Genomic DNA, 20,130 nt, shown 5'->3' on the forward strand with positions numbered 1-20,130 from the left:
GTGGGGAATCTGCTTCCCTTCTCCCTCTCCTTCTTCCCCTCCCCACTCCCTCTGTCCTTCCCCCACTCATGCACTCTCTCCCGAAAATAGAGGTCTTTAAAAAATATATATTCTTGATTTTAAAGAACATTAAGATGACTTTTTAACTTCAAAATGTCAAATCCTGAGAGAATAGAATGATTTCCGAGAAGACGTACAGAAGAACACTGGTAAAGAACCAGAATTCTTTCTTACCTCCCACATGTACACATTATTCTTAACCTGAGATCTTTTTTTCTTATCACCAACAAATGGCCCAAACTTTTTGCCTTTTAAAATTGGTTTAGTGGCCCAGACACCTAGAAAATGAAACAAATATTTTTATCATGTTATTGTGGTTATTTTAAAAACTGAAATATTACAGTCAATTCTGTTTCACAAAATAGTTAGAAGGCTAACAAGATAATGTTAAATCAATGGAGAGCAAGTGAAGTCAAATGAAATTGTCTTCCACAAAGATTTTTCTTCCTTATATTCTTCTGTATTTCCCAAATAGCCTGTAGAGAACCTACATTGTTTGAGAAGTAGGAAAGAATGTTTTATATTTGTTTCTATTTTTAACAGGTAAAATTACTCAGATGGTCCAATCACAAATACCTGGAGAACAGAACACCACAATCACAACAACTAAGGGGAAACAAAACATGAGAAAGGAATGAAACTAGAAATAATTATTTAGACTCCTTTCTACTCTTCTGTAGATTTCATACAGTCTCTACTGCACATGAATTGCTTTTAGAAAGGCTTGGAATGCTGTTTTATGGATAAATATTTTTGAAGTTTGTTTGCTCAAAATGGAACACACTTTCCTCTGCCATCTCCAGCTAAGTCTCCTGAAAACTTAGCTGCTGTAACAACTCACTTTGCCGAGCTTCAAACAGCCCAGAGCTACACCTGCCGCTACTCCGTCATATTCCTGGTGTGTTCTGTGCATGGACCAGAAGGCAGGCAGACAGGCTGAAGAAGCTTCAGGCAAAATGGCAGAAGACAGCCCTGGAGTCAAAGCAACCAGCACGGAAGAGGTGACACTCACTGACGACAGCCCTCTGGACAGGTTCCCTCATCTGCTCTCAGAGAATGCACAGAAGGAAGGTAGAGGCCTAGCCAGTCTTGCCCAGATAGGAGGCTCAAATTTCACTCTTCTGTAGGTCTACAAATCCAATTTGATAACAGAGCTAACAATCAGTTAGTGGAGCTATACAACCTACCACTTTCGTGTGAATGATACAATATAAGTACCTACTGAAGTCCATCATGTGTCAGGTACTGCAGACATAAAGACAGGCAAGAAACGATGGCACTCAAAATCAATGAAAAGGGCAGATGTGAAAACAAATACAAAATAATGAAATCAAATATAATAACATACTCACATTCAAGTTCCACTGGAATCAGAGAGGAGGGAACAAATATACTCAGTAGAAAGAAAAGGCCCAAGGAACAGTGGGAGGGAACACTTGGCTAAGTCACAAAGGATGGTGGATGGGTGTGTGGATATTTCTGGTTTAGTTTTATAATCTATGTCCACCCTGGATTCTTGACTGGAGAAGGCAGTGACACCACATAATCCTCTAAATCTAAATGCAAATCTGTTTCTTTTATGATGAGCTCCCTACCTTAAATGCTCTCAAAGGATGCCTGGATACAGGTGGTTCTCCCCACAGCCCCCACCATCCTCTGTGACCCTGGTCCTCACCAATCCGAGTCTTGTCAACAGCAGATGGGAAAAGCCTCACTTCCTCCGGAAGTCCTCGGAGCACATGTTCAGGTACCTCAGCCAGGCTCTCAGCAGCTGCAACAGGCTCAGTGTCCTGCAAGTCAAGAAACAGAAGGATCAGAGCAGAGGGAAGCAAACCCAGTCAGTTTTTTTCTTTTCTGGTCCAATAAGCAAATATGCAAAAATGTAACTGAAATCTGAAGCTGGCAAGCCAGAGCAAGGGGACCATGCTGCGGAGCATTTCAGGAGCTGCTCTCTCTGATGGCTGTTCGTGAGTCTCTAAAGGAAACTACTGCAACCTTCAAGCATGTCTGTGTTAATCTATTTTGTTCCAGCCACCTGTAGTCATTTTCAAAATATGTAAATATCTGGCACCATAATGTTTTTACTCCCACAGAATCTGGAAGTAAACACCTTACTTTTAAATCAAAGGCTACCATCAGCATTTTAGAACATTTAAAAAATAAAAATCAACACTCTCTACTTTAAGGAATACTTTCGGCACACACTATAAAGGACCTGCCAGCCAGCCAGACCCCACTTCATCTATGCTTTCATCCCTCCAGCAACAATACCCCCTTGAATATTCCAACAGGAACACTACAACTTTTTCTGGGCCCTCAATGGAAATGTGACCTTTCCAGGAAACAGTAATTTCCCACTTATATCAAGTCACTAAATTAACAAAGTCACCAGAATATCACAGTCTTAAGAGATAGAGAATATTATACAATTACCAACCAAAATTCACTTTAATCTTAAGAAATAAGATTACTATTAAGTATGAATATAAGGGAACAGAAAGGGGAAATCTGAGCCAACTGGTAAAACAAAACTGTTATTTTAAAAACAACATTCAAACAAATAACATTCAATGCATAACATTCAATCAAGGAAAACCAAATGTCTTTTAACTGCTACCCCATGGGCCCCAAAGAACCAGTGCATATCACACCACCAGTAAGAATGATGGGTTCTATAGTCTAGGTTTGTTTTTGTTTGTTTGTTTTTTTTCACTCCAAGGGAAACATTTCTCAAGGACTTTCAAAGAAGCCAAAGTGGGCAAAAAGCAAGCTCCAACCTAAAGAACTTAATTTTTCCACAATGAAGCTCTTACAGCTTTTAAGAATGTTTTGTGCAAAGATGAGAATATCATCCAAATTTGTGTGCTCCCAACATGTCGTTTTGTTTTTTTTTTTTTTTTTAAGTATCAATAGGCTGCTTCAAGAGAAATAAATCCCACAGCAATGAGCAATTCATTATGAAGGTGTACTCTGGTCTGCTCTGAGTTGGAATGCACACAAGTGGGCATCTACAACCTGAGAGTCATTTCTCCAACAAGGCAAAGCTGACAGTGTGGACACTTCAGAAGCACAAATGCTTTGATCCTGCTGGATCTGGATCTACAGCTTGGTCCTGACAATATCACCAAACACAAGTTAAAATGCCTTGCAAAACATGGGAATATCAAAACTGCTCCAGAAAATGGGCCTTATGGTATTTTTTTTAAAGATTTTATTTATTTATTCATGAGAGACAGAGAGAGAGAGAGAGGCAGAGACACAGGCAGAGGGAGAAGCAGGCTCCATGCAGGGAGTCCGACGTGGGACTTGATCCCCGGTCTTCAGGATCACACCCTAGGCGAAAGGCGGCGCTAAACCGCTGAGCCACCCGGGCTGCCCCTTATGGTATTTTTAATTAGCTAAAATGTGAATAAATTTAGGACACAAACTTCTCACTTTTAAATGTAGTACCACCATTTTTAAATGTTTAATTGATTAACAGTTATTTTGGAAGCATAATTTTTTTTTCCAATGGAGGAAAAGGTGTGAAATTGGTCGTCAGTATCCTAGGCTACATAATAATTATTTTTAATACTGATAAATTAAGCAAAATTAAGAAGAGTCTCAGCCAAAGCTCCAAGTCCTATCAGCACATGCCTATTTAGCAGAGTGAGAGTTTTCCTCTTCTTCTCAGGTGGGACCCTGACCTAAAATTTAAAAGGATTTGACACAATTTAACCTCCCCAAGAACTTGGAAAAGACAGTGTGCCAGCTACTCTAACTGATACTTCCAGGCACTATGACAGTAATACTAACAAGCTAATATTTCCTGAGAAACTCCTGGGGACCTCAGTGCAAAGTGCTGCACTAACAGTCTTCTATGCATGACGGCATTTACTCCAAACAGCTCAAGGGACAAGGACCGACACTGCTTCTTCCATCCCCGCCTCCACTTTCTCCCCCAACTCTCATCCCCAAAATACACAGAGTGGAAGAAACTGAGGCTTAGGAAAGTCGTCTAAGTTGCCTAAGGCCAGGATTTGAACCTCTGTCTGATCCTGAGCCCAAGTTCATAACCACTGTGCTATTTCCAGTTAAGATTCTCCTGGATACGGTTGGAGGACCTAATGTAAAACATGGCTAACTCTAGTTGATAGCACTGTATTACAGAACTGAAATTTGCAAATGTTCAAATTCTCACCAAAAAAATGTTCAATGTTCTCACCAAAAAAAAAAAAAAAAAGGAAAAAGGTAAATATGAGAGAGATGGATGTGTTAATTAACTAGATGGTTAACAGATCTCAAAATACCACAATGTATACTTTAAATATCTTACAATTTGTCAATTATACCTCAATAAAGTAGGAAAAAAAAAGAAAAGAAGATTCTGCTGGAATATAATTTGAGAACCTGTGCCCTAAAACTTTCAAACTTCCATGGAAGGGTCAGCAGGAAATGGCTCCTAAGGCAGGAATGGTCATTCCCATAGGAAATTTCTAACTTAGTGTAATACAAAGATCATGTATGTTAACATTTTGCTACACATGTAAATATAAAACACTTCAATAGAGCTCCCACAGGAAAAAAGATAAGACAAATTCCTATGCATTTATTTACCTGCCTTTCAGTGAGTCCATGTTTTTAAATTTGGGCTCATTTAACTAGGGGAGGAAACCCTTTTTTGTTTATTTTAGTATCCTTCACACAACAAGACTCAACTAAATTCAAGGACCCCAAACACAGCAAGCCAACCCTGGCCAACTCTAGGAACTTCCTCTCCCCTTCCCAGCTGCAAGGCTCTGGCTGGAAATTGCCTCTCCCTTTCCTTATTTTTCCTTCATAGCCCTTGCCACAATTTTAAGTAATTATTTGTATAATTATGGGTTTAATGTAGCTCCCCTGATAAACGATAATGAAGACAGATGGTGTCTATCTTACTCAGTGTTGCATTCCCAATGCTTAGCAGTAGACGTGACATGTTTGTTGTCACTTGAATACTTGAATGAGTAAATAATTCTTAAAAACAGAACTGAACCTTTTTTGGGGGGAAAAAGAGGGCTAGAAATAAATAAAATAACAGAGTCACCAATCAGAAAGCATTTTCTCTGTGTGCCTGAACTTCTTGAATTTGAGGTAGGTATATTTCTGAGTCAAGAGAAGAATTCTTTTTTAGAAAATGTGATATATGTTCTCAATTCTAAGTAGCCAATTTACAAGTAAACCTTTGGAACAAAAGAATATTTAAAAATAATTTCTCTCCCCTACATACTTATAAACTGGGATCTCATTTTTATATACATATGTGTGTGTGTGTGGTAAATATGGATTTCCCTCAAGACTCCATAAGAGCACATAGGCCACTTCTTGGGGCACTTCGCACTTTGTGAGCACTTACTTGGTCGGCCTGTTTAAGGGTCTCCCCACCAGAGGCACACACACCAGTGTGTGTGATATCCTTAAGGCATTAGATACAATATAATACTCTAAACAAGGTCATCCTGGTTCTTACACTAAAGATCACAATTTGATCCTCAGAGTATTTCCCAGATTAATTTTCTAAAAGAAGGTGCGGCATCTACTCAGTTCCTGAATCCCTTCTACTGAGCCAGGCAACATGTTAAGCATCTCATTTGCCTTAACAATGTGTCACTCTAGCGAGGAACAGGTAAAATCAAGCAAGGATATACACCGCCTAGTACTTACTGATGCTTGAGGAAAAAACAAGCACAAGAAAGGACACGGTGACAGAGATGGGTAGCGTGCTTTTTGGACAGAAGCACTTCAAGAAGACCTCCCCAGAAGTGGGAAGGGCACCGTGTGACCATACAGGGGGCAAACATGCCCAGAAAGGTAATCAGCAAGGATGCTGGTAATCCAGCAAGCTTGGTATGCTCAGAGAACAGACAGGCAAAAAGACCAATGTGTCAGGAGCAGAGAAGGTGAGGGAAAAGCAGCTAGAGCTGAAGCGGCAGAGGCAGGCAGGGGTGGTGCCTTAGGAGAAATGATCACCCACTGAACTGCAGAGACTATCAGGAGTAGAGGCCAAACTACAAGCTCCAGGAAGGAACCTTGGCTGCTCCTTTCTCTGGAGTGGCCTGCAGAACCCCCACCACCCTATCCTGGATGCCCCAGAATAAAGGCACGTTCCCGTTTCAAGGGTTTCTGACTTGAATCACATGATGAGCACAGAGGACGTTACAAGGACTTCTCTACTTTCCTATTATGTAACAGGAAACCTAAGAACTGGTTATTTCACTCCTTAGTGTAGTACAGCCTCCAAACATGTATCAGTGAGCTGAGCTGGAGCAGTACATGTTAAATTCAATGCATTAAACTTAAGCTAATTTAATAAGTTACTCAGTTATTAACTATCAATTGATCTCATTAAATCAAGGTCTCCAACTTCCTAACTCAAACTCAGAGAAAGTCAGCATCCTCTCCCCTCCTCAACTCATGGCCAGGAGCAGTTCTCCTTCATTCTTTCAGTCTACCATTTGATCACTAACACTTCCTGAGAACCTGTTCCAGGATGGCACTGCACTGCACGGTGAAGATATGATGGTTAATAGAGCTGATCCAGGCCCCCTCATCACAAAGCTCTTTTAGAGGAACTGTTCTTTCCTTTCCCTACTACCAAAAACCTTCCCTTTGGCCCATGATGACCTCCTCATGCTGGATGGCAGGGGAGCTTCGGGAGTAGGACCTTTACTGCTTCCTCTGCGCCAAGCTCTGGGCTGACCATTTTTCCTCTATTACTTCACAACAATCACAGCTAACGTTGATGGATACTCAGGACACAACTCAGACACTCTTCCCAGCTCTTTTTACACCTCATCTCATTTAATCTTTGCACCACCATTCTAGTGGCGGTGCTTTCACTTTCCAGATGAAACTGAAACTTGCCCACAGTCGCAGCTAGCGAGTGGCAGAGCTAGGATTCAAACTCAGACAGTCAGGCTTCAGGGTCTGGATTCTCAAATATGTTGCCACAGAGCTTTCCTGTCAAGTACCTATCCCAAGCCATGTGGTTTTAAAGCAGTAGAGCCAAGATAAAAAAATCCAGATGGACTCCAGAGTACATATTCCAACCACAAAGCCAGTGGGGTCTCTCACGATCATCCAGGGCCCACCTGTCGGGGGCCCACAGGTCAGGGCTACTTTTACAATCATACTAAGATGTTACTTGCCTTTTTCACTCTCAGGTGAGTAGAGGGGAGTTTTCCAGGGGTTATGGCAAGTGATGAGGTCATCAATTCCACTGGCTAATGGATGTGTGATGGCTGGGATAAGTAGCTTCTGATCTCAAGTTTTAAAATTTTCTAATTTGTATTTTAAAATTTTCTGATCTATGAATAAAGCTTGTAGTCTTACTCCTGAACTAGGTCTATTTCCTGGTTCTGATACTGTAATAAAGTAAGATGTTACCACTGGGTAACAAGGACTCTCTGTACTACTTTTGCAACTTCCTGTGACCCTATACTTCCAATTAAAATTTTTGTTTCAAAAAAAAAAAAAAAAAAAAAAAAAAAAAAAAAAAAAAAAAAAAAAAATTTTTGTTTCAAGGAGGCCTGGCTGGCTCACTCAGTAGAGCATGAGACTCTTAATCTCCAGGTCTTTGAGTTCAAGCCCCAAATTAAGCTTAAAAAAAAAAAAAAAAGTGTTTCAATTTCTAACATGGTAAATACCCAGAGATCTAATCCACATAGGCAAAAAGCTTGAGGACTACTGCACTAAACAGACCACCTCTGCTCCTCCTGCACCTCCCACCTCAGGCCTGAGAAGCAGAGAACAAGAGAGATCTGAGAGACCAACTGGAGAGAGTATAGGAACCAAAGAGGAGAGTGAGGATGGAGGGCCTGGACTGCACATTTGAGTCCTACCTCCCTTACTTCTTAACTACAACTGGAGGGGCTGCTCCCTACAGGCATATGGGGTGGGGGGGTTCATGTTAAGGGTTTCACTGTGAATCACTAAAGGAGAATAAGCGAAATAGATGAGAACAAACTGGGATAAGCAGCTTCAAAGACAATAAAAGGCAACAACTTACTGTTCAGAGCTCCTGCACAGGTGGAAGAGAAAAGCAGAAGACAGATCCCACCCTCGACTCAAAGCACCACTAAGGTGGGGCAGGGACCCCCCCCCCCCCCAACACACACACACACAAGGCAAGAGCCATAAGGGTACCACTTTGCATTCATGCCCTAGGCCTCCCGCCCTGCCCTAAGGAAGCCTGTCTCCACTGTCCTACCAAGCAGGATTTCCCTCAAGACTCCATAAGAGCACATAGGCCACTTCTTGGGGCACTTCGCACTTTGTGAGCACTTACTTGGTCGGCCTGTTTAAGGGTCTCCCCACCAGAGGCAAGTTTAGGCTGCAGACACAGGGGGCAGGTTCTATTTCACTCGTCACCGAACCCGGTGCCTGACAGGATGCCTCACTCGGAGCAGTGGTTGCTGCAAACAAACACACATGTATCCGGCAGTCAAGTGCCATGAAGTCTGGGTGCAGAGACAGTTATAAGAGGGTATAGACTCAACTGGCAATGGAGTCCAGCAGAGTGGATGAGATCAGAGAAAGAGGCACAAGCGAGGACAGAGCCCTCAGGATGCCACCAAGAGTGGAAGGAAGATAAGGCCAGAAGCAATGTCACAGAGGCAGAAGGGGTTCCAAGAACATGGTGTCAGAAAAGCTAGGGAAAAGGTTCAAGGGAGGGGTAGAGGTCAACAGTCAAACGCACCTGCTAAACCTGCAGTAGGTTGTCTCGGATCCCTTTCTTTAATTCCCGCCACCACCATCATCCTTCCAACCTGAAATACCACAGCTATCTCCTCTCATCCCACAAATGTCCAGTGAGTGCCCCATGGGCTAGCTCTGTGCTACCTGAGAGCGCAGCCCTGAAGACAAGGCAGGTTCTGCCCATCTGACAGGGTGTCCCCTTGGAATCCGATGAAATCAAGAGTGGGACAGATAAGGAGTAAGACAAGGTCCTAGTAAGGGGTAGCTGAGGGATGGGGAAACACTGGGAACCTTTCCCCTAAGATCAGGAACACAACAGGGATGTCCATTCTCACCAATGCTATTCAACATAGTACTCGAAGTGCTCGCCTCAGCCATCAGGCGACAAAAAGAAATAAAAGGCATTCCAATTGGCAAAGTCAAACTCTCCCTCTTGCAGATGACATGATACTGTACATAGAAAACCCAAAAGCCTCCACCCCAAGATTGCTAGAACTCATAAAGCAATTCGGCAGTGTGGCAGGATACAAAATCAATGCCCAGAAGTCAGTGGCATTTCTATACGCTAACAATGAGACTGAAGAAAGAGAAATTAAGGAGTCAATCCCATTTACAATTGCACCCAAAAGCATAAGATACCTAGGGATAAACCTAACCAAAGAGGTAAAGGATCTATACCCTAAAAACCACAGAACACTTCTGAAAGAAATTGAGGAAGACACAAAGAGATGGAAAAATATTCCATGCTCATGGATTGGAAGAATTAATATTGTGAAAATGTCAATGCTACCCAGGGCAATTTACACATTTAATGCAATCCCTATCACAATACCATGGACTTTCTTCAGAGAGTTGGAACAAATTATCTTAAGATTTGTGTGGAATCAGAAAAGACCCCGAATAGCCAGGGGAATATTGAAAAGGAAAACCAGAGCTGGGGGCATCACAATGTCAGATTTCAGGTGTGCTACAAAGCTGTGGTCATGAAGACAGTGTGGTACTGGCACAAAAACAGACACATAGATCAATGGAACAGAATAGAGAATCCAGAAGTGGACCCTCAATCCTATAGTCAACTAATATTCGACTATCCAGTGGAAAAAAGTCTCTTCAGGGGATCCCTGGGTGGCGCAGCAGTTTGGCGCCTGCCTTTGGCCCAGGGCGTGATCCTGGAGACCCGAGATTGAATCCCACATCAGGTTCCCGGTGCATGGAGCCTGCTTCTTCCTTTGCCTGTGTCTCTGCCTCTCTCTCTCTCTCTCTCTCTCTGTGACCTATCATAAATTAAAAAAAAAAAAAAAAAGTCTCTTCAATAAATGGTGCTGGGAAAATTGGACATCCACATGCAGAAGAATGAAACTAGACCATTCTCTTACCCCAGACACAAAGATAAACTCAAAATGGATGAAAGATCTAAATGTGAGACAAGAATCCATCAAAATCCTAGAGGAGAACACAGGCAACACCCTTTTTGATTGAACTCAGCCACAGTAACTTCTTGCAAGATACATCCATGAAGGCAAGAGAAACAAAAGCAAAAATGAATTATTGGGACTTGATCAATATAAAAAGCTTCTGCACAGCAAAAGAAACAGTCAACAAAACTAAAAGACAACCTACAGAATGGGAGAAGAGATTTGCAAATGACCTATCAGATAAAGGGCTAGTATCCAAGATCTATAAAGAATTTATTCAACTCAACAGCAAAGAAACAAACAATCCAATCATGAAATGGGCAAAAGACATGAACAGATATTTCACAGAGGAAGACATAGACGTGGCCAACATGCACATGAGAAAATGCTCCACATCACTTGCCATCAGGAAAATACACATCAAAACCACAATGAGATCTCACCTCACCCCCTTGAGAATGGGGAAAATGAACGAGACTGGAAACAACAAATGTTGGAGAGGATGTGGAGAAAGGGGAACCCTTTTGCACTGTTGGTGGGAATATGAACTGGTGCAGCCACTCTGGCAAACTGTGTGGAGGTTCCTCAAAGAGTTAAAAATAAAGCTATCTGGGGATCCCTGGGTGGCTCAGCGGTTCAGCACCTGCCTTTGGCCCGGGGCGTGATCCTGGAGTCCTGGGATCGAGTCCCACATCGGGCTCCCTGCATGGAGCCTGCTTCTCCCTCTGCCTGTGTCTCTGCCTCTCTCTCTCTCTCTCTCTCTCTCTCATGAATGAATAAATAAAATCTTTAAAAAATAAAATAAAAATAATAAAATAATTTAAAAAGGGGGGTAGCTGCGGGGACATCTTAGAGAAGATCACACACACAGACACTTGGACTTGAAAGATGGCAATGGCTATGTGCTAAGGACTGAGCATTTCGGGGGAATACCCCAAGGAAACAAAGGCTTGGCATGTTTAGGAACAAAATGACACACTGTGGCCGCGTCAGAGTGGGAGAAAGTCAAGGCGGCTGCCACCAGAACCTACAGAACCGTGAAGGCCTGGGGAGAGACTGGAGTGCATCTGGGGAGTGGTGGGACACTGCTAGAGGGTCTTGGGCAGGGGACTGACATGATGTGATGGGAAGGTTTTCTGGTTTCCAGCCTCTTCTATATTCAACTTCCCTAAACCCTCTGCCTTCTTGATCAATCATCCTATAAAGCAACTGCCTCAGAACTCTTTTTAAAAACATTCTAAATAAAACCCAGTAGTTACTCTACTGGTTTTAGAGTCTTTCAAGGTTCAAGAGAAGCAAAGTAAATTAGGTCCTGAGAGCTCTTCTAACTGGCCATACCCCTTCCCCTGGTCCAGAAGGAAGGTTATGCTGCCTCCTAGTGAGTCTGCCACCGTTGAGACTCGGCTGCCAAACCTCAAACCACTTTACTTTCACCAAGGTGGCAAACTTTGGAGCCACAGGTTTTCAGGTCACATGGAGTTTGTCTGGTCTATCCACAGCTTTAAAAAAAACTAGAATTCTACTGGAAGAAATCACAGAAAAATCCCAATTTTACTCTTAAAGTTCCTCCCTGATCCCTACAGGCCCTACGCTTTGGAGGTCCTCCTTCTCCTTAGGGTCTTTCAACAAGTCAGGCTTTTAGCTGACAGGGCTCCCAGACCACACTGATCCTTCTTGCCCTCAATTCTTCTGACCAGTCAATATCTTCTACATCCTTCCCAGGTCATGTTCAAATCCCAGTTCATCCATGAAGACATTCCAAACGACTCCTGGTTAACTGCCCACCTTCCTGACTTCCTATATGGTCAGGATTATGTAGTATAAATACAGAACTCAAGGCCTGCAGAGAATGGTCCCATGGGGAAAGAGATGGTCAGCAAAGCAGATAATGAGGGGGTTTCCGTGATAATCCAAACAAGCAATGCCTTGGTCTAAACTAAAGCACTGACAGTGCTTAGAAAGTATGTTATAGAGCAGAATCCACACTTGGTTACCAGCTAAAAATAACGATGATAACGACAACACTTGCACAGTGTTTCTTATTTGCCAGGCACTGGCCTTTATGTTTATTAACTCATTTACTCTTGACCACAACCATATGTAGTGGCCACCACTACTATCTCTATTTAACAGGTAAAAGAGCAAATACTAAAGCGTCAAGTGACTTGCCCAAGGTCACACAGCTGGAGGGGCAAGCCAGGACTGAGGTGGAATGTGAGTCACCAGACAGCAAAGGGGAGGAAGAGCTAAACAATCCTACAACCTTTTTCTCTACCAAAGCATTAATAACAAAAACTATAAGCCTTCTTGCCACAGTTATACGAGGAAATGTTATCCACATTACTAATTCTTTTTCAAACTTCAGAAATAATATATTTTCATTCAGAAAGACAAGGCCCCAGATCTCATAAAAAATTGCTAATTTATCTCGTAGAATACATGATTCAGAATGAAACTTAAGTGCCACCATTATCAAACATGTTAATTTTCTAAACTATACATTCACTAATTGAGGTTTAAGTCCTAACACATAGGAATCACCTTACTTGGAAGTCTCTTTCTAAAAAGTCTGAAAAATCAAATTTGCATTTATAATTACTTATAAAAATGTAATTCTAGGGGTGCCTGGGTGATTCAGTCAGTTAAGAGTCTGCCTTTGGCTCAGGTCACGATCTCAGGGTCCTGGGATCGAGCTCCACATCAGGCTCCTTGCTTAGCAGGGAGTCTATTTCTCCCTCTCCCTCTGCCTGCCACTCCCCACTGGGATGTGGTGTTTATCAACCTGGCACTGGATGTAGGTATTTATCAACCTGAACCTGCTTGTGCTCCCTCCTTCTTCTCTGTAAAATAAACAAAATCCTTTAAAACTGTAATGCCATATTAATAATATGCTAAAACATGGTTTCGTATTTCAATTAAAAGTACTTTCAATTTTTATACCATATTTGGCAATATCTAGGATTAGGAAAAAAGTGGGGAAGATAACCTAAAATGAAAGAGAGTCATTCACGGTTTCGCCAAATCTGTCCCTCATAAAATGTCCTCTGTGAAAGGAATAAATTATTGATACCTACAACAACATGGATGAATTTCAAAAACACGATGCTGCTCAAAAAGGAGACAAACACAAAAGACAAGTGCTAATGATTCCACTCGTGTGAAATTCCAGAACAGGAAAACACAACCTACAGGGACAGAAAGTCAATCAGTGCTTGCCTGGGCAGGGGCTGAGGGGGCGGGGGGATACTAACTGCAGAGCAGCTAGAAAGAACTTTCGGGGCAGTGGAAGGAGTATCCTACATCTTGAGAGCACTGGATGTAGGTATTTATCAACCTGAAGACTGATACACTTCAAATGAGTACATTTTAATGCACAAATATTATACCTCAAAGAAGTTTCTAAAGTAAAATAGGGGCACCTGGGTAGCTCATTTGGTTAGCCAACCAGTCCAACTCTTAGTTTCAACTCAAATCATGATCTTGCAGTCATGCGATCAAGCCCCACATCAGGCTCTATACTTAGTGTGGAGTTTGCTTCAGATTCTCTCTCCCTCTCTCTTCCGCTCACTCTCTCCTCTCTCAAATAAATAAATAAATAAATAATAAAATAATAATAAATAAATAAATATTATTTATTGTTAAATAAACAAATAAATAATAAAATAAATAATAAAATCTTTAAAATAAAATAAGTAAATGACTTCTACACTCTCCTCTTTAAATCATGTCCAAATGAAACTTTAATGGTCCCAGAAAACAAAGGATAAAAACATTGATGCTGAGAAAAAAATTTTTTTTTCTTTTGAGGCTTTTTTCTGACCCAACTCAAGCATTCCTCTGCTCAAAATCCTCCAAAGGCTTCCCATCTCCCCAAGTAAAGTCTACCCTGATCTTTACAATGACCACAGAGCTGAGCCCACACCTCTCTGACCATTCCTTCCTCCCTCATGTGCTCTGCTCCAGACACACGGTAGCCTTAGAACCAGCCTGCCCCATTCCCTACCTCCCCCCCCTCCCAAGACAGATACCACCGGAATGGGGAAGGTAACTCCACTACAGAGAGTCATGTAGCAGGACACTGGCATTGGCTGCTGTTTGTTACATGAGGCTGAACGTACCATCTGAGATAGGCAATATATACCAATGGTTTTATTTTTAAACATACAAAAATAAGCAAGTCTTACTGGTATTTCATTTAAATTTATAGCAGCAACTCTTTTTACATACTCCACACAGAAAACAACCATAAATGTATCTGTTTTAGTCAATTTAATTAAAGCACCTAGTTTCTTAAATATTCAATTTAATCAAAACACTGGAGAGCACCAGCAGTGGCTGTACATCGCTTTGCACTGAGCATATGTCACAGCATATTCACGCTAAGATACATATTATTCTGCCACAGACTAATGATAATCACCACAGTTAATTGTTGTCACCAGCAAAAGACATCTGAGAAGCAGAGTGCTAATACTTTAAATTCTATGAACAACTCTTCTTTGTTTAAACTTGCAAACAAGACTCTTAGCTACTATTCTGGGAGCAAACAATAGAGGGAGGGGATGAAACAAGCTACAGTTTATTGAAACAGCATTAAATTGTGTTTGTTTAAGGAATCAGTATGACTGCAATAACAATAAAGAGATGGGGACACAGAACAAGAAAACCTTCACACCATCTCTGAAAACAATAGTAGTCAATAGTTCTGAAATACATTAAAAAGTGCCCTCCTTCAAAAAGCGGCAGGCCCATTAAATTGTCCAACTGAAGAAACTATCCTCAAATATGGTGTTAATCTCAATAATGAACAAACATATTACTATCCTCTTGCCCAATAAAGATAAAGGTGATACTCTAAAAAAATAGAAAACAGATCATATCACTGTCTAGTGCCTTTCCACTACACTTAGAATAAAATAAAAACTTCTTTCTATGGCCATTAAGGCTTTATGAATCTGACCCCTGCCTCTCCCCAACTTCACCTTGTCCCAAAGCCCATGATGCTTGCCAAGCTCCAGTACCACCACCACCACCCCCACCTGTTTTGTGTCCTTGAACCAGCAAGCTCATTGCCCACCTCCTGCCTTTGCACTCACTATTGGCTAACTCTATCAAGAATTTTCTTTCCCTGGATCTTTGTGTATCTGGTTCTTGGCGATCACTTGAGTGTCCGTTTTAGTTGTTAGACATCTCTTCAGAACAGCCTTCCCTGACCGTGGAACCCAAAGAACCTCCTCCTGCCTTCGTTCATCATCCTTTACTACACTACTGGGTTTCACGGTCTGCACGGCATTTTTCACTACCTGAAATTGTCTCATCTTCCACTTTTCAATGATCTCTCTCTGACTAGGTAAGCTGCAGAGCAGCGCCCGTGCCTGTCTAGCTCACTGCAGAATCCACAACATGCTGGGGTACAGTCTACGCAAGATGAATGAGTGAACGAATGTACATCCAAAACGTACCATCTGAGATAGGCAATATATACCAATGGTTTTATTTTTAAACATACAAAAATAAGCAAGTTTTACTGGTATTTCATTTAAATTTATAGCAGCAAGATACTGCAACTATGGGTGGCTTCTCCCAATTATCAGAGTTGGATCTGCAGCATCCAGTGATTAAAAGCTTCTTTTAGGGATCCCTGGGTGGCGCAGCAGTTTGGCGCCTGCCTTTGGCCCAGGGCGCGATCCTGGAGACCCAGGATCGAATCCCACGTCGGGCTCCCGGTGCGTGGAGCCTGCTTCTCCCTCTGCCTGTGTCTCTGCCTCTCCCTCTCTCTCTCTCTCTCTCTCTCTATGTGTGCAACTATCATAAATAAATAAAAATTTTAAAAAAAGCTTCTTTTATTATTTCACTACATAAAACTTTTTAAAAGTCTGGAAGGCTGAGTTGCTAAACTATTTTGCTACAGGCTACTGGCAATACTAAAGATCATTGATCAGGATATAGATATGCTGCAATCATAAGCTACTATGTTGATAGAATCAGGAACAACTTAAGTTACGCGAAGATCCTTAAAAAAAAAAAAAAACTAGGATTCAATAAATCAGAAATCAAAGCAGTTGTATTACCTCATTAGGGCTAAAATTTACACAATGTACCATGTCAATTATACCTCAATAAAGCTGGGGGGAAATCACTGAAGCTTTACCCAAAATATTACAGTTCTCCTCTCCTCCCAGGTACCTGACAGGATGGCACTGGCCCCCACCTCCATCCCATCCAGCCCCTAGTCAGATGTGGCCACATGACTAACTCTGGCTAATTAAATGTGAATAGAAGTGATGTATATTGAAACAAAGCCTCCATCATCTCTGGTTCTTGAGCAACCACAACAGCAGATCCACACAGGACGCGTAGCAAGAACAAGAAATGAAAGGACACCACGTTAAGCCCCCGACACTTTGGAGCTGCTTGTTTGTTAGCACAGTATAACACAGCTTATCCTGACTGATACATCAGTATAGCACGGTGACCAAGGACCTGAGCTTTGGAATCTGACGAGTGACAGTGTGACAGTATCACTTACTGTTTGAGTGGCCACCGGCAAGCCATGGCCACCTCTCTGGGCCTTCATGCCTTCATCCATAAAACGGATATAATACCTACACTTGATAGAATGGTTGCAAAGACTAAATGAGTGAGAAAATAATGGGTGCCTGGCATGTTGCTTAAGCACTCAGTAGAGAGGAAGTGGTAGTAAACTCCAGCGTATCTATCTTAAACTACTATGAGCATATTCAAATTGTGGAACTTTCCTCACCATTGATATTCTATAAAGTAAAGCACTCTAAACTCTTTATTCAATGGGAAAGTCATTTGCAAAGTTGTAGATTCTCCTAAGTAAATCTAGGGCGGAAAAGGAGGAAAATACTAGAACATCTTCAAAGTTAAATATTGGGATATGAAGCAAGTAAAGTGTATGCATGATTTACAATGAAGAGAAAAGAAAATGAGAGAATGAAGTGGGGGAGCAGAGTGGCTCTCTACTTGCCTGCCAACCAGGCCAGGACTAGGCTGGAAGGAACAAAGGCTCAGAGGCAAAGCAAGCAGAATTCCAAGGCTTCCAAGCTGGGAAGGTAAGAAAAGGGATAAGTGTTGAGCAGAGAACGGGAAGGAAAAGAAGGACAAAGAACATGTGGATCCAGAGGCTCTGTGCAGCCCAGAGCTAGAGTGAGAAAGAAAGCCTGGGGAGCTACCACTCCAAGAGCACACACCACGGTAAGACTGAACAGTCCAGAACCCTGCTTCAATAGTCAGCTCCTAAAATACCGTGAGTCTTCCAAGTCCACTGTTTCCTCTAAAGAACCCATCTGCAAATAATATGGTCTGCTCACTCTGGGGATCCTTTGGTCCCTAAACCTCAAGCAGCAGACACATATGAATGAATGGTATTGTGCTGTCCAGACCATGCTGTAAGGGATAGATCTGACTGCTAAAATTCATCTAACCAAGGCTGCTCAGTCCCTAGAGAGAATTTATCTGACCCTACAATCCCCATTAAGATTTTAATTAAAAATCAATCTGGTTCAGGGGTGGTCTGGGTGGCTCAGTCAGATATGCGTCTGACTCTTGGGCTCAGCTCAGGTCATGATCTCAGAGTCATGAGTTCAAGCCCCACACTGGGTATAGCGATTGCTTAAATAAACTTAAAAAAAAAAAATCAATCTCGTTCAAGTTAAAACTTTTTCAATATCTAAATTTTTGCGTAGTTACTTTCATGTTTCTCAAGCACTGATTGCTCATTTTCACTGGCTAAAAATGGGAAGAATGAATATAAGAAGGAAAAACATAAAATGTCCTGAAACAATTCTTAACTTTAAAGAATTACTGAGACAGTTGTTGAAAAACACTCATAGATTTTATGCCATGACATAATAATCAGGTCTAAACATCATGCAACTAAAATCCCTCAGATAAGGAAAATATAACTAAAGATGCTGAAAATTTTACTCATAAAAAGTGGACAATTTTTATAATCCAAATAAAAGTTTCATTACTACCAGACCACTTAAATTACATCCAAATCAGAAATGTGCTAACCATTAGAAACATAAGAGGACACTTTTCCACTGATATTTGGCATTTGGCATCAAAGGCAGTCCTCTGCAGATCTGATATTAAAACTTGTCAAAAACAAAATGAAATTGTAAAAGAGCCAAAAAAAGAAAAGGTTATTGCCACAACTCTTTTGAATGGCATATGGACTTTCTCTAAACACAAGGTCACTTGATATAAAAGGGACCATAAAGTGAAAGTGTGAGGTGTCAAACAGGTCAAAAGACGTTAGAAATAAAATATTAGTAGCTGAATACAGCGTAAGAATTAAAGCCTAATTTAAGCCTAAGGGTACAGCTGTAGCCACCTGAAATAACTGACTGCTGAACAGTGATGCCCCCAAAAGTAACGTCAATATTTGGATTCCACTCTGGAAGCATTCACAATCATTCTAATCCAGAATTGAGGCTCTTCTAACAACAGATTTCTAGAGAAAATCAAGTTCCTTTGGATGGCCAGGTTCACATTTATATGGAATCAGTCTTAAGACAAAAAAATAAGTGAAATGTATCACATATATATGCACATAACGTTGATGAACAAGGACTACAAAAATCCACTCTATTCTCTTTTCCCCTCCTCCATCTCACTATTTCAAAAATAATTTGGCTTCAAAAGCATGTCAGTAAATCTGCAAGTTGTAAAATAATAGAAACCATGTGCCCCATGTGTTCGCCAGATTCATTTTTTATGATGTATGGTCCCCCGCATTAAAATAAACGTATTTTTGATACAGCAAAATAATGAAAAGAAATCAAAAGAATCCATTCCAAAAATTTCACATCTCTCTGTGCAACACGGAACTGAACTTATTAAATAGCCACCCTAAGAAAACTGGGACTACAGTTAGAAGCACCTATAAGTGATAAAAAGGTGTCCCCAATTTCAGATAATGAGGGATACCAAATGTTTTCAAGTCCAATAGTTTTAAGCTAAGCACTACAAATTAGACTTCACATTTCTAAGTTTTTTCTTTTGTATTTTTTAAATGTGTTTATGACGACCTCAAAAGAGTGTTTCTAACACCCATGATTTTCTGTAACTACAAGTGAAATGATACTAAGACTAGAAAATAAGAATCCTAGTTTAGAATACATTTAGGCCATATAACTGGTTTTACTTATCAGAACACCGCTGAGGCTACAGAAATCTCCATAGCAGAATTGTTTAATTCCTAGGTAGTCCCACACCCTCCTATAGGGAGAAATACATCTTATATTTTAATGTCTGCCTTCTTGTTTTTATTCTATCCATTCTATCTTGTTTTTTCAAGGAAATTTTAGTCTCTAAAAATAAATTTCAATCTTCCCTTTACAACCAATGGATAATTTACTAAATAAAAATTATTTTTAAAAAACTATTAAAAATGAAAGCTTAATAAGCTTCAAAACAAAAACAAAAAAATTAACACTACAGTGTGGCAGGGGAAAGGTAGAAACAGAAAGTCTGAACTACGGTCTCAAAGAACCAGTCCCTAGTGCAGGGTTCCACGGAAATGTCAACCCACAGCACAACAGAGCACACGCCACTCCACAAACAAATGCACACTATGAAAGCAATGAACCAGTTAATGGTACTAAGAAATGGAAAGAAAATCTGGGAGAAATGAATGTGTGTGTTTTGATCTTTTAAAAATCAAGAACTGGTCTAGCATCTAGGTAATGTATTTGTATAAATTCTTATTTTTAAACTCACCTGATTCATTTTCAATTCCTGTTGTGTTCTGAAAAGATACACACAACAAAGAAACTTCTTTGATTACATGAGCCCTAAAAAGAAAAACAGACAATTGTAATATGTACCTGCCTACAAATTTACAGTGATTTAAAACCACACACAGAACTGTAGAGTTTGCTCAAAGGGCTATTCATAAAGCAACTCC

The 20,130-nt window shown here is 40.9% G+C and overlaps 1 protein-coding gene across 11 annotated transcripts in view; it reads right to left on the reverse strand.

The window, feature by feature from the left end:
- PRDM2 (PR/SET domain 2) overlaps positions 1–20,130 on the reverse strand; it is a 120,637-nt gene that overhangs the window by 85,140 nt on the left and 15,367 nt on the right. For 8 of the 11 annotated variants that reach the window (XR_007409260.1, XR_007409265.1, XR_007409264.1 and 5 more), the window contains exons 2-4: positions 19,944–20,017; positions 1,736–1,850; positions 235–338 (exon numbers count right to left, since the gene is read on the reverse strand). Coding sequence is in view for 7 of the 11 variants with exons in the window: in XM_035712923.2 (XP_035568816.1) it covers positions 235–338; positions 1,736–1,850; positions 19,944–19,952 (228 nt within the window). In the remaining 4 variants the exon portion in view is untranslated. Of the gene's footprint in view, positions 1–234; positions 339–1,735; positions 1,851–8,365; positions 8,382–19,943; positions 20,018–20,130 lie in introns of those variants that run through there. The other 3 variants (XM_049107104.1, XM_049107100.1, XM_049107087.1) reach the window with 3 other exon arrangements.

The sequence above is a fragment of the Canis lupus genome, chromosome 2 (genome assembly GCF_003254725.2).
Source record: "Canis lupus dingo isolate Sandy chromosome 2, ASM325472v2, whole genome shotgun sequence".
Classification (NCBI taxonomy): Eukaryota; Metazoa; Chordata; class Mammalia; order Carnivora; family Canidae; genus Canis; species Canis lupus.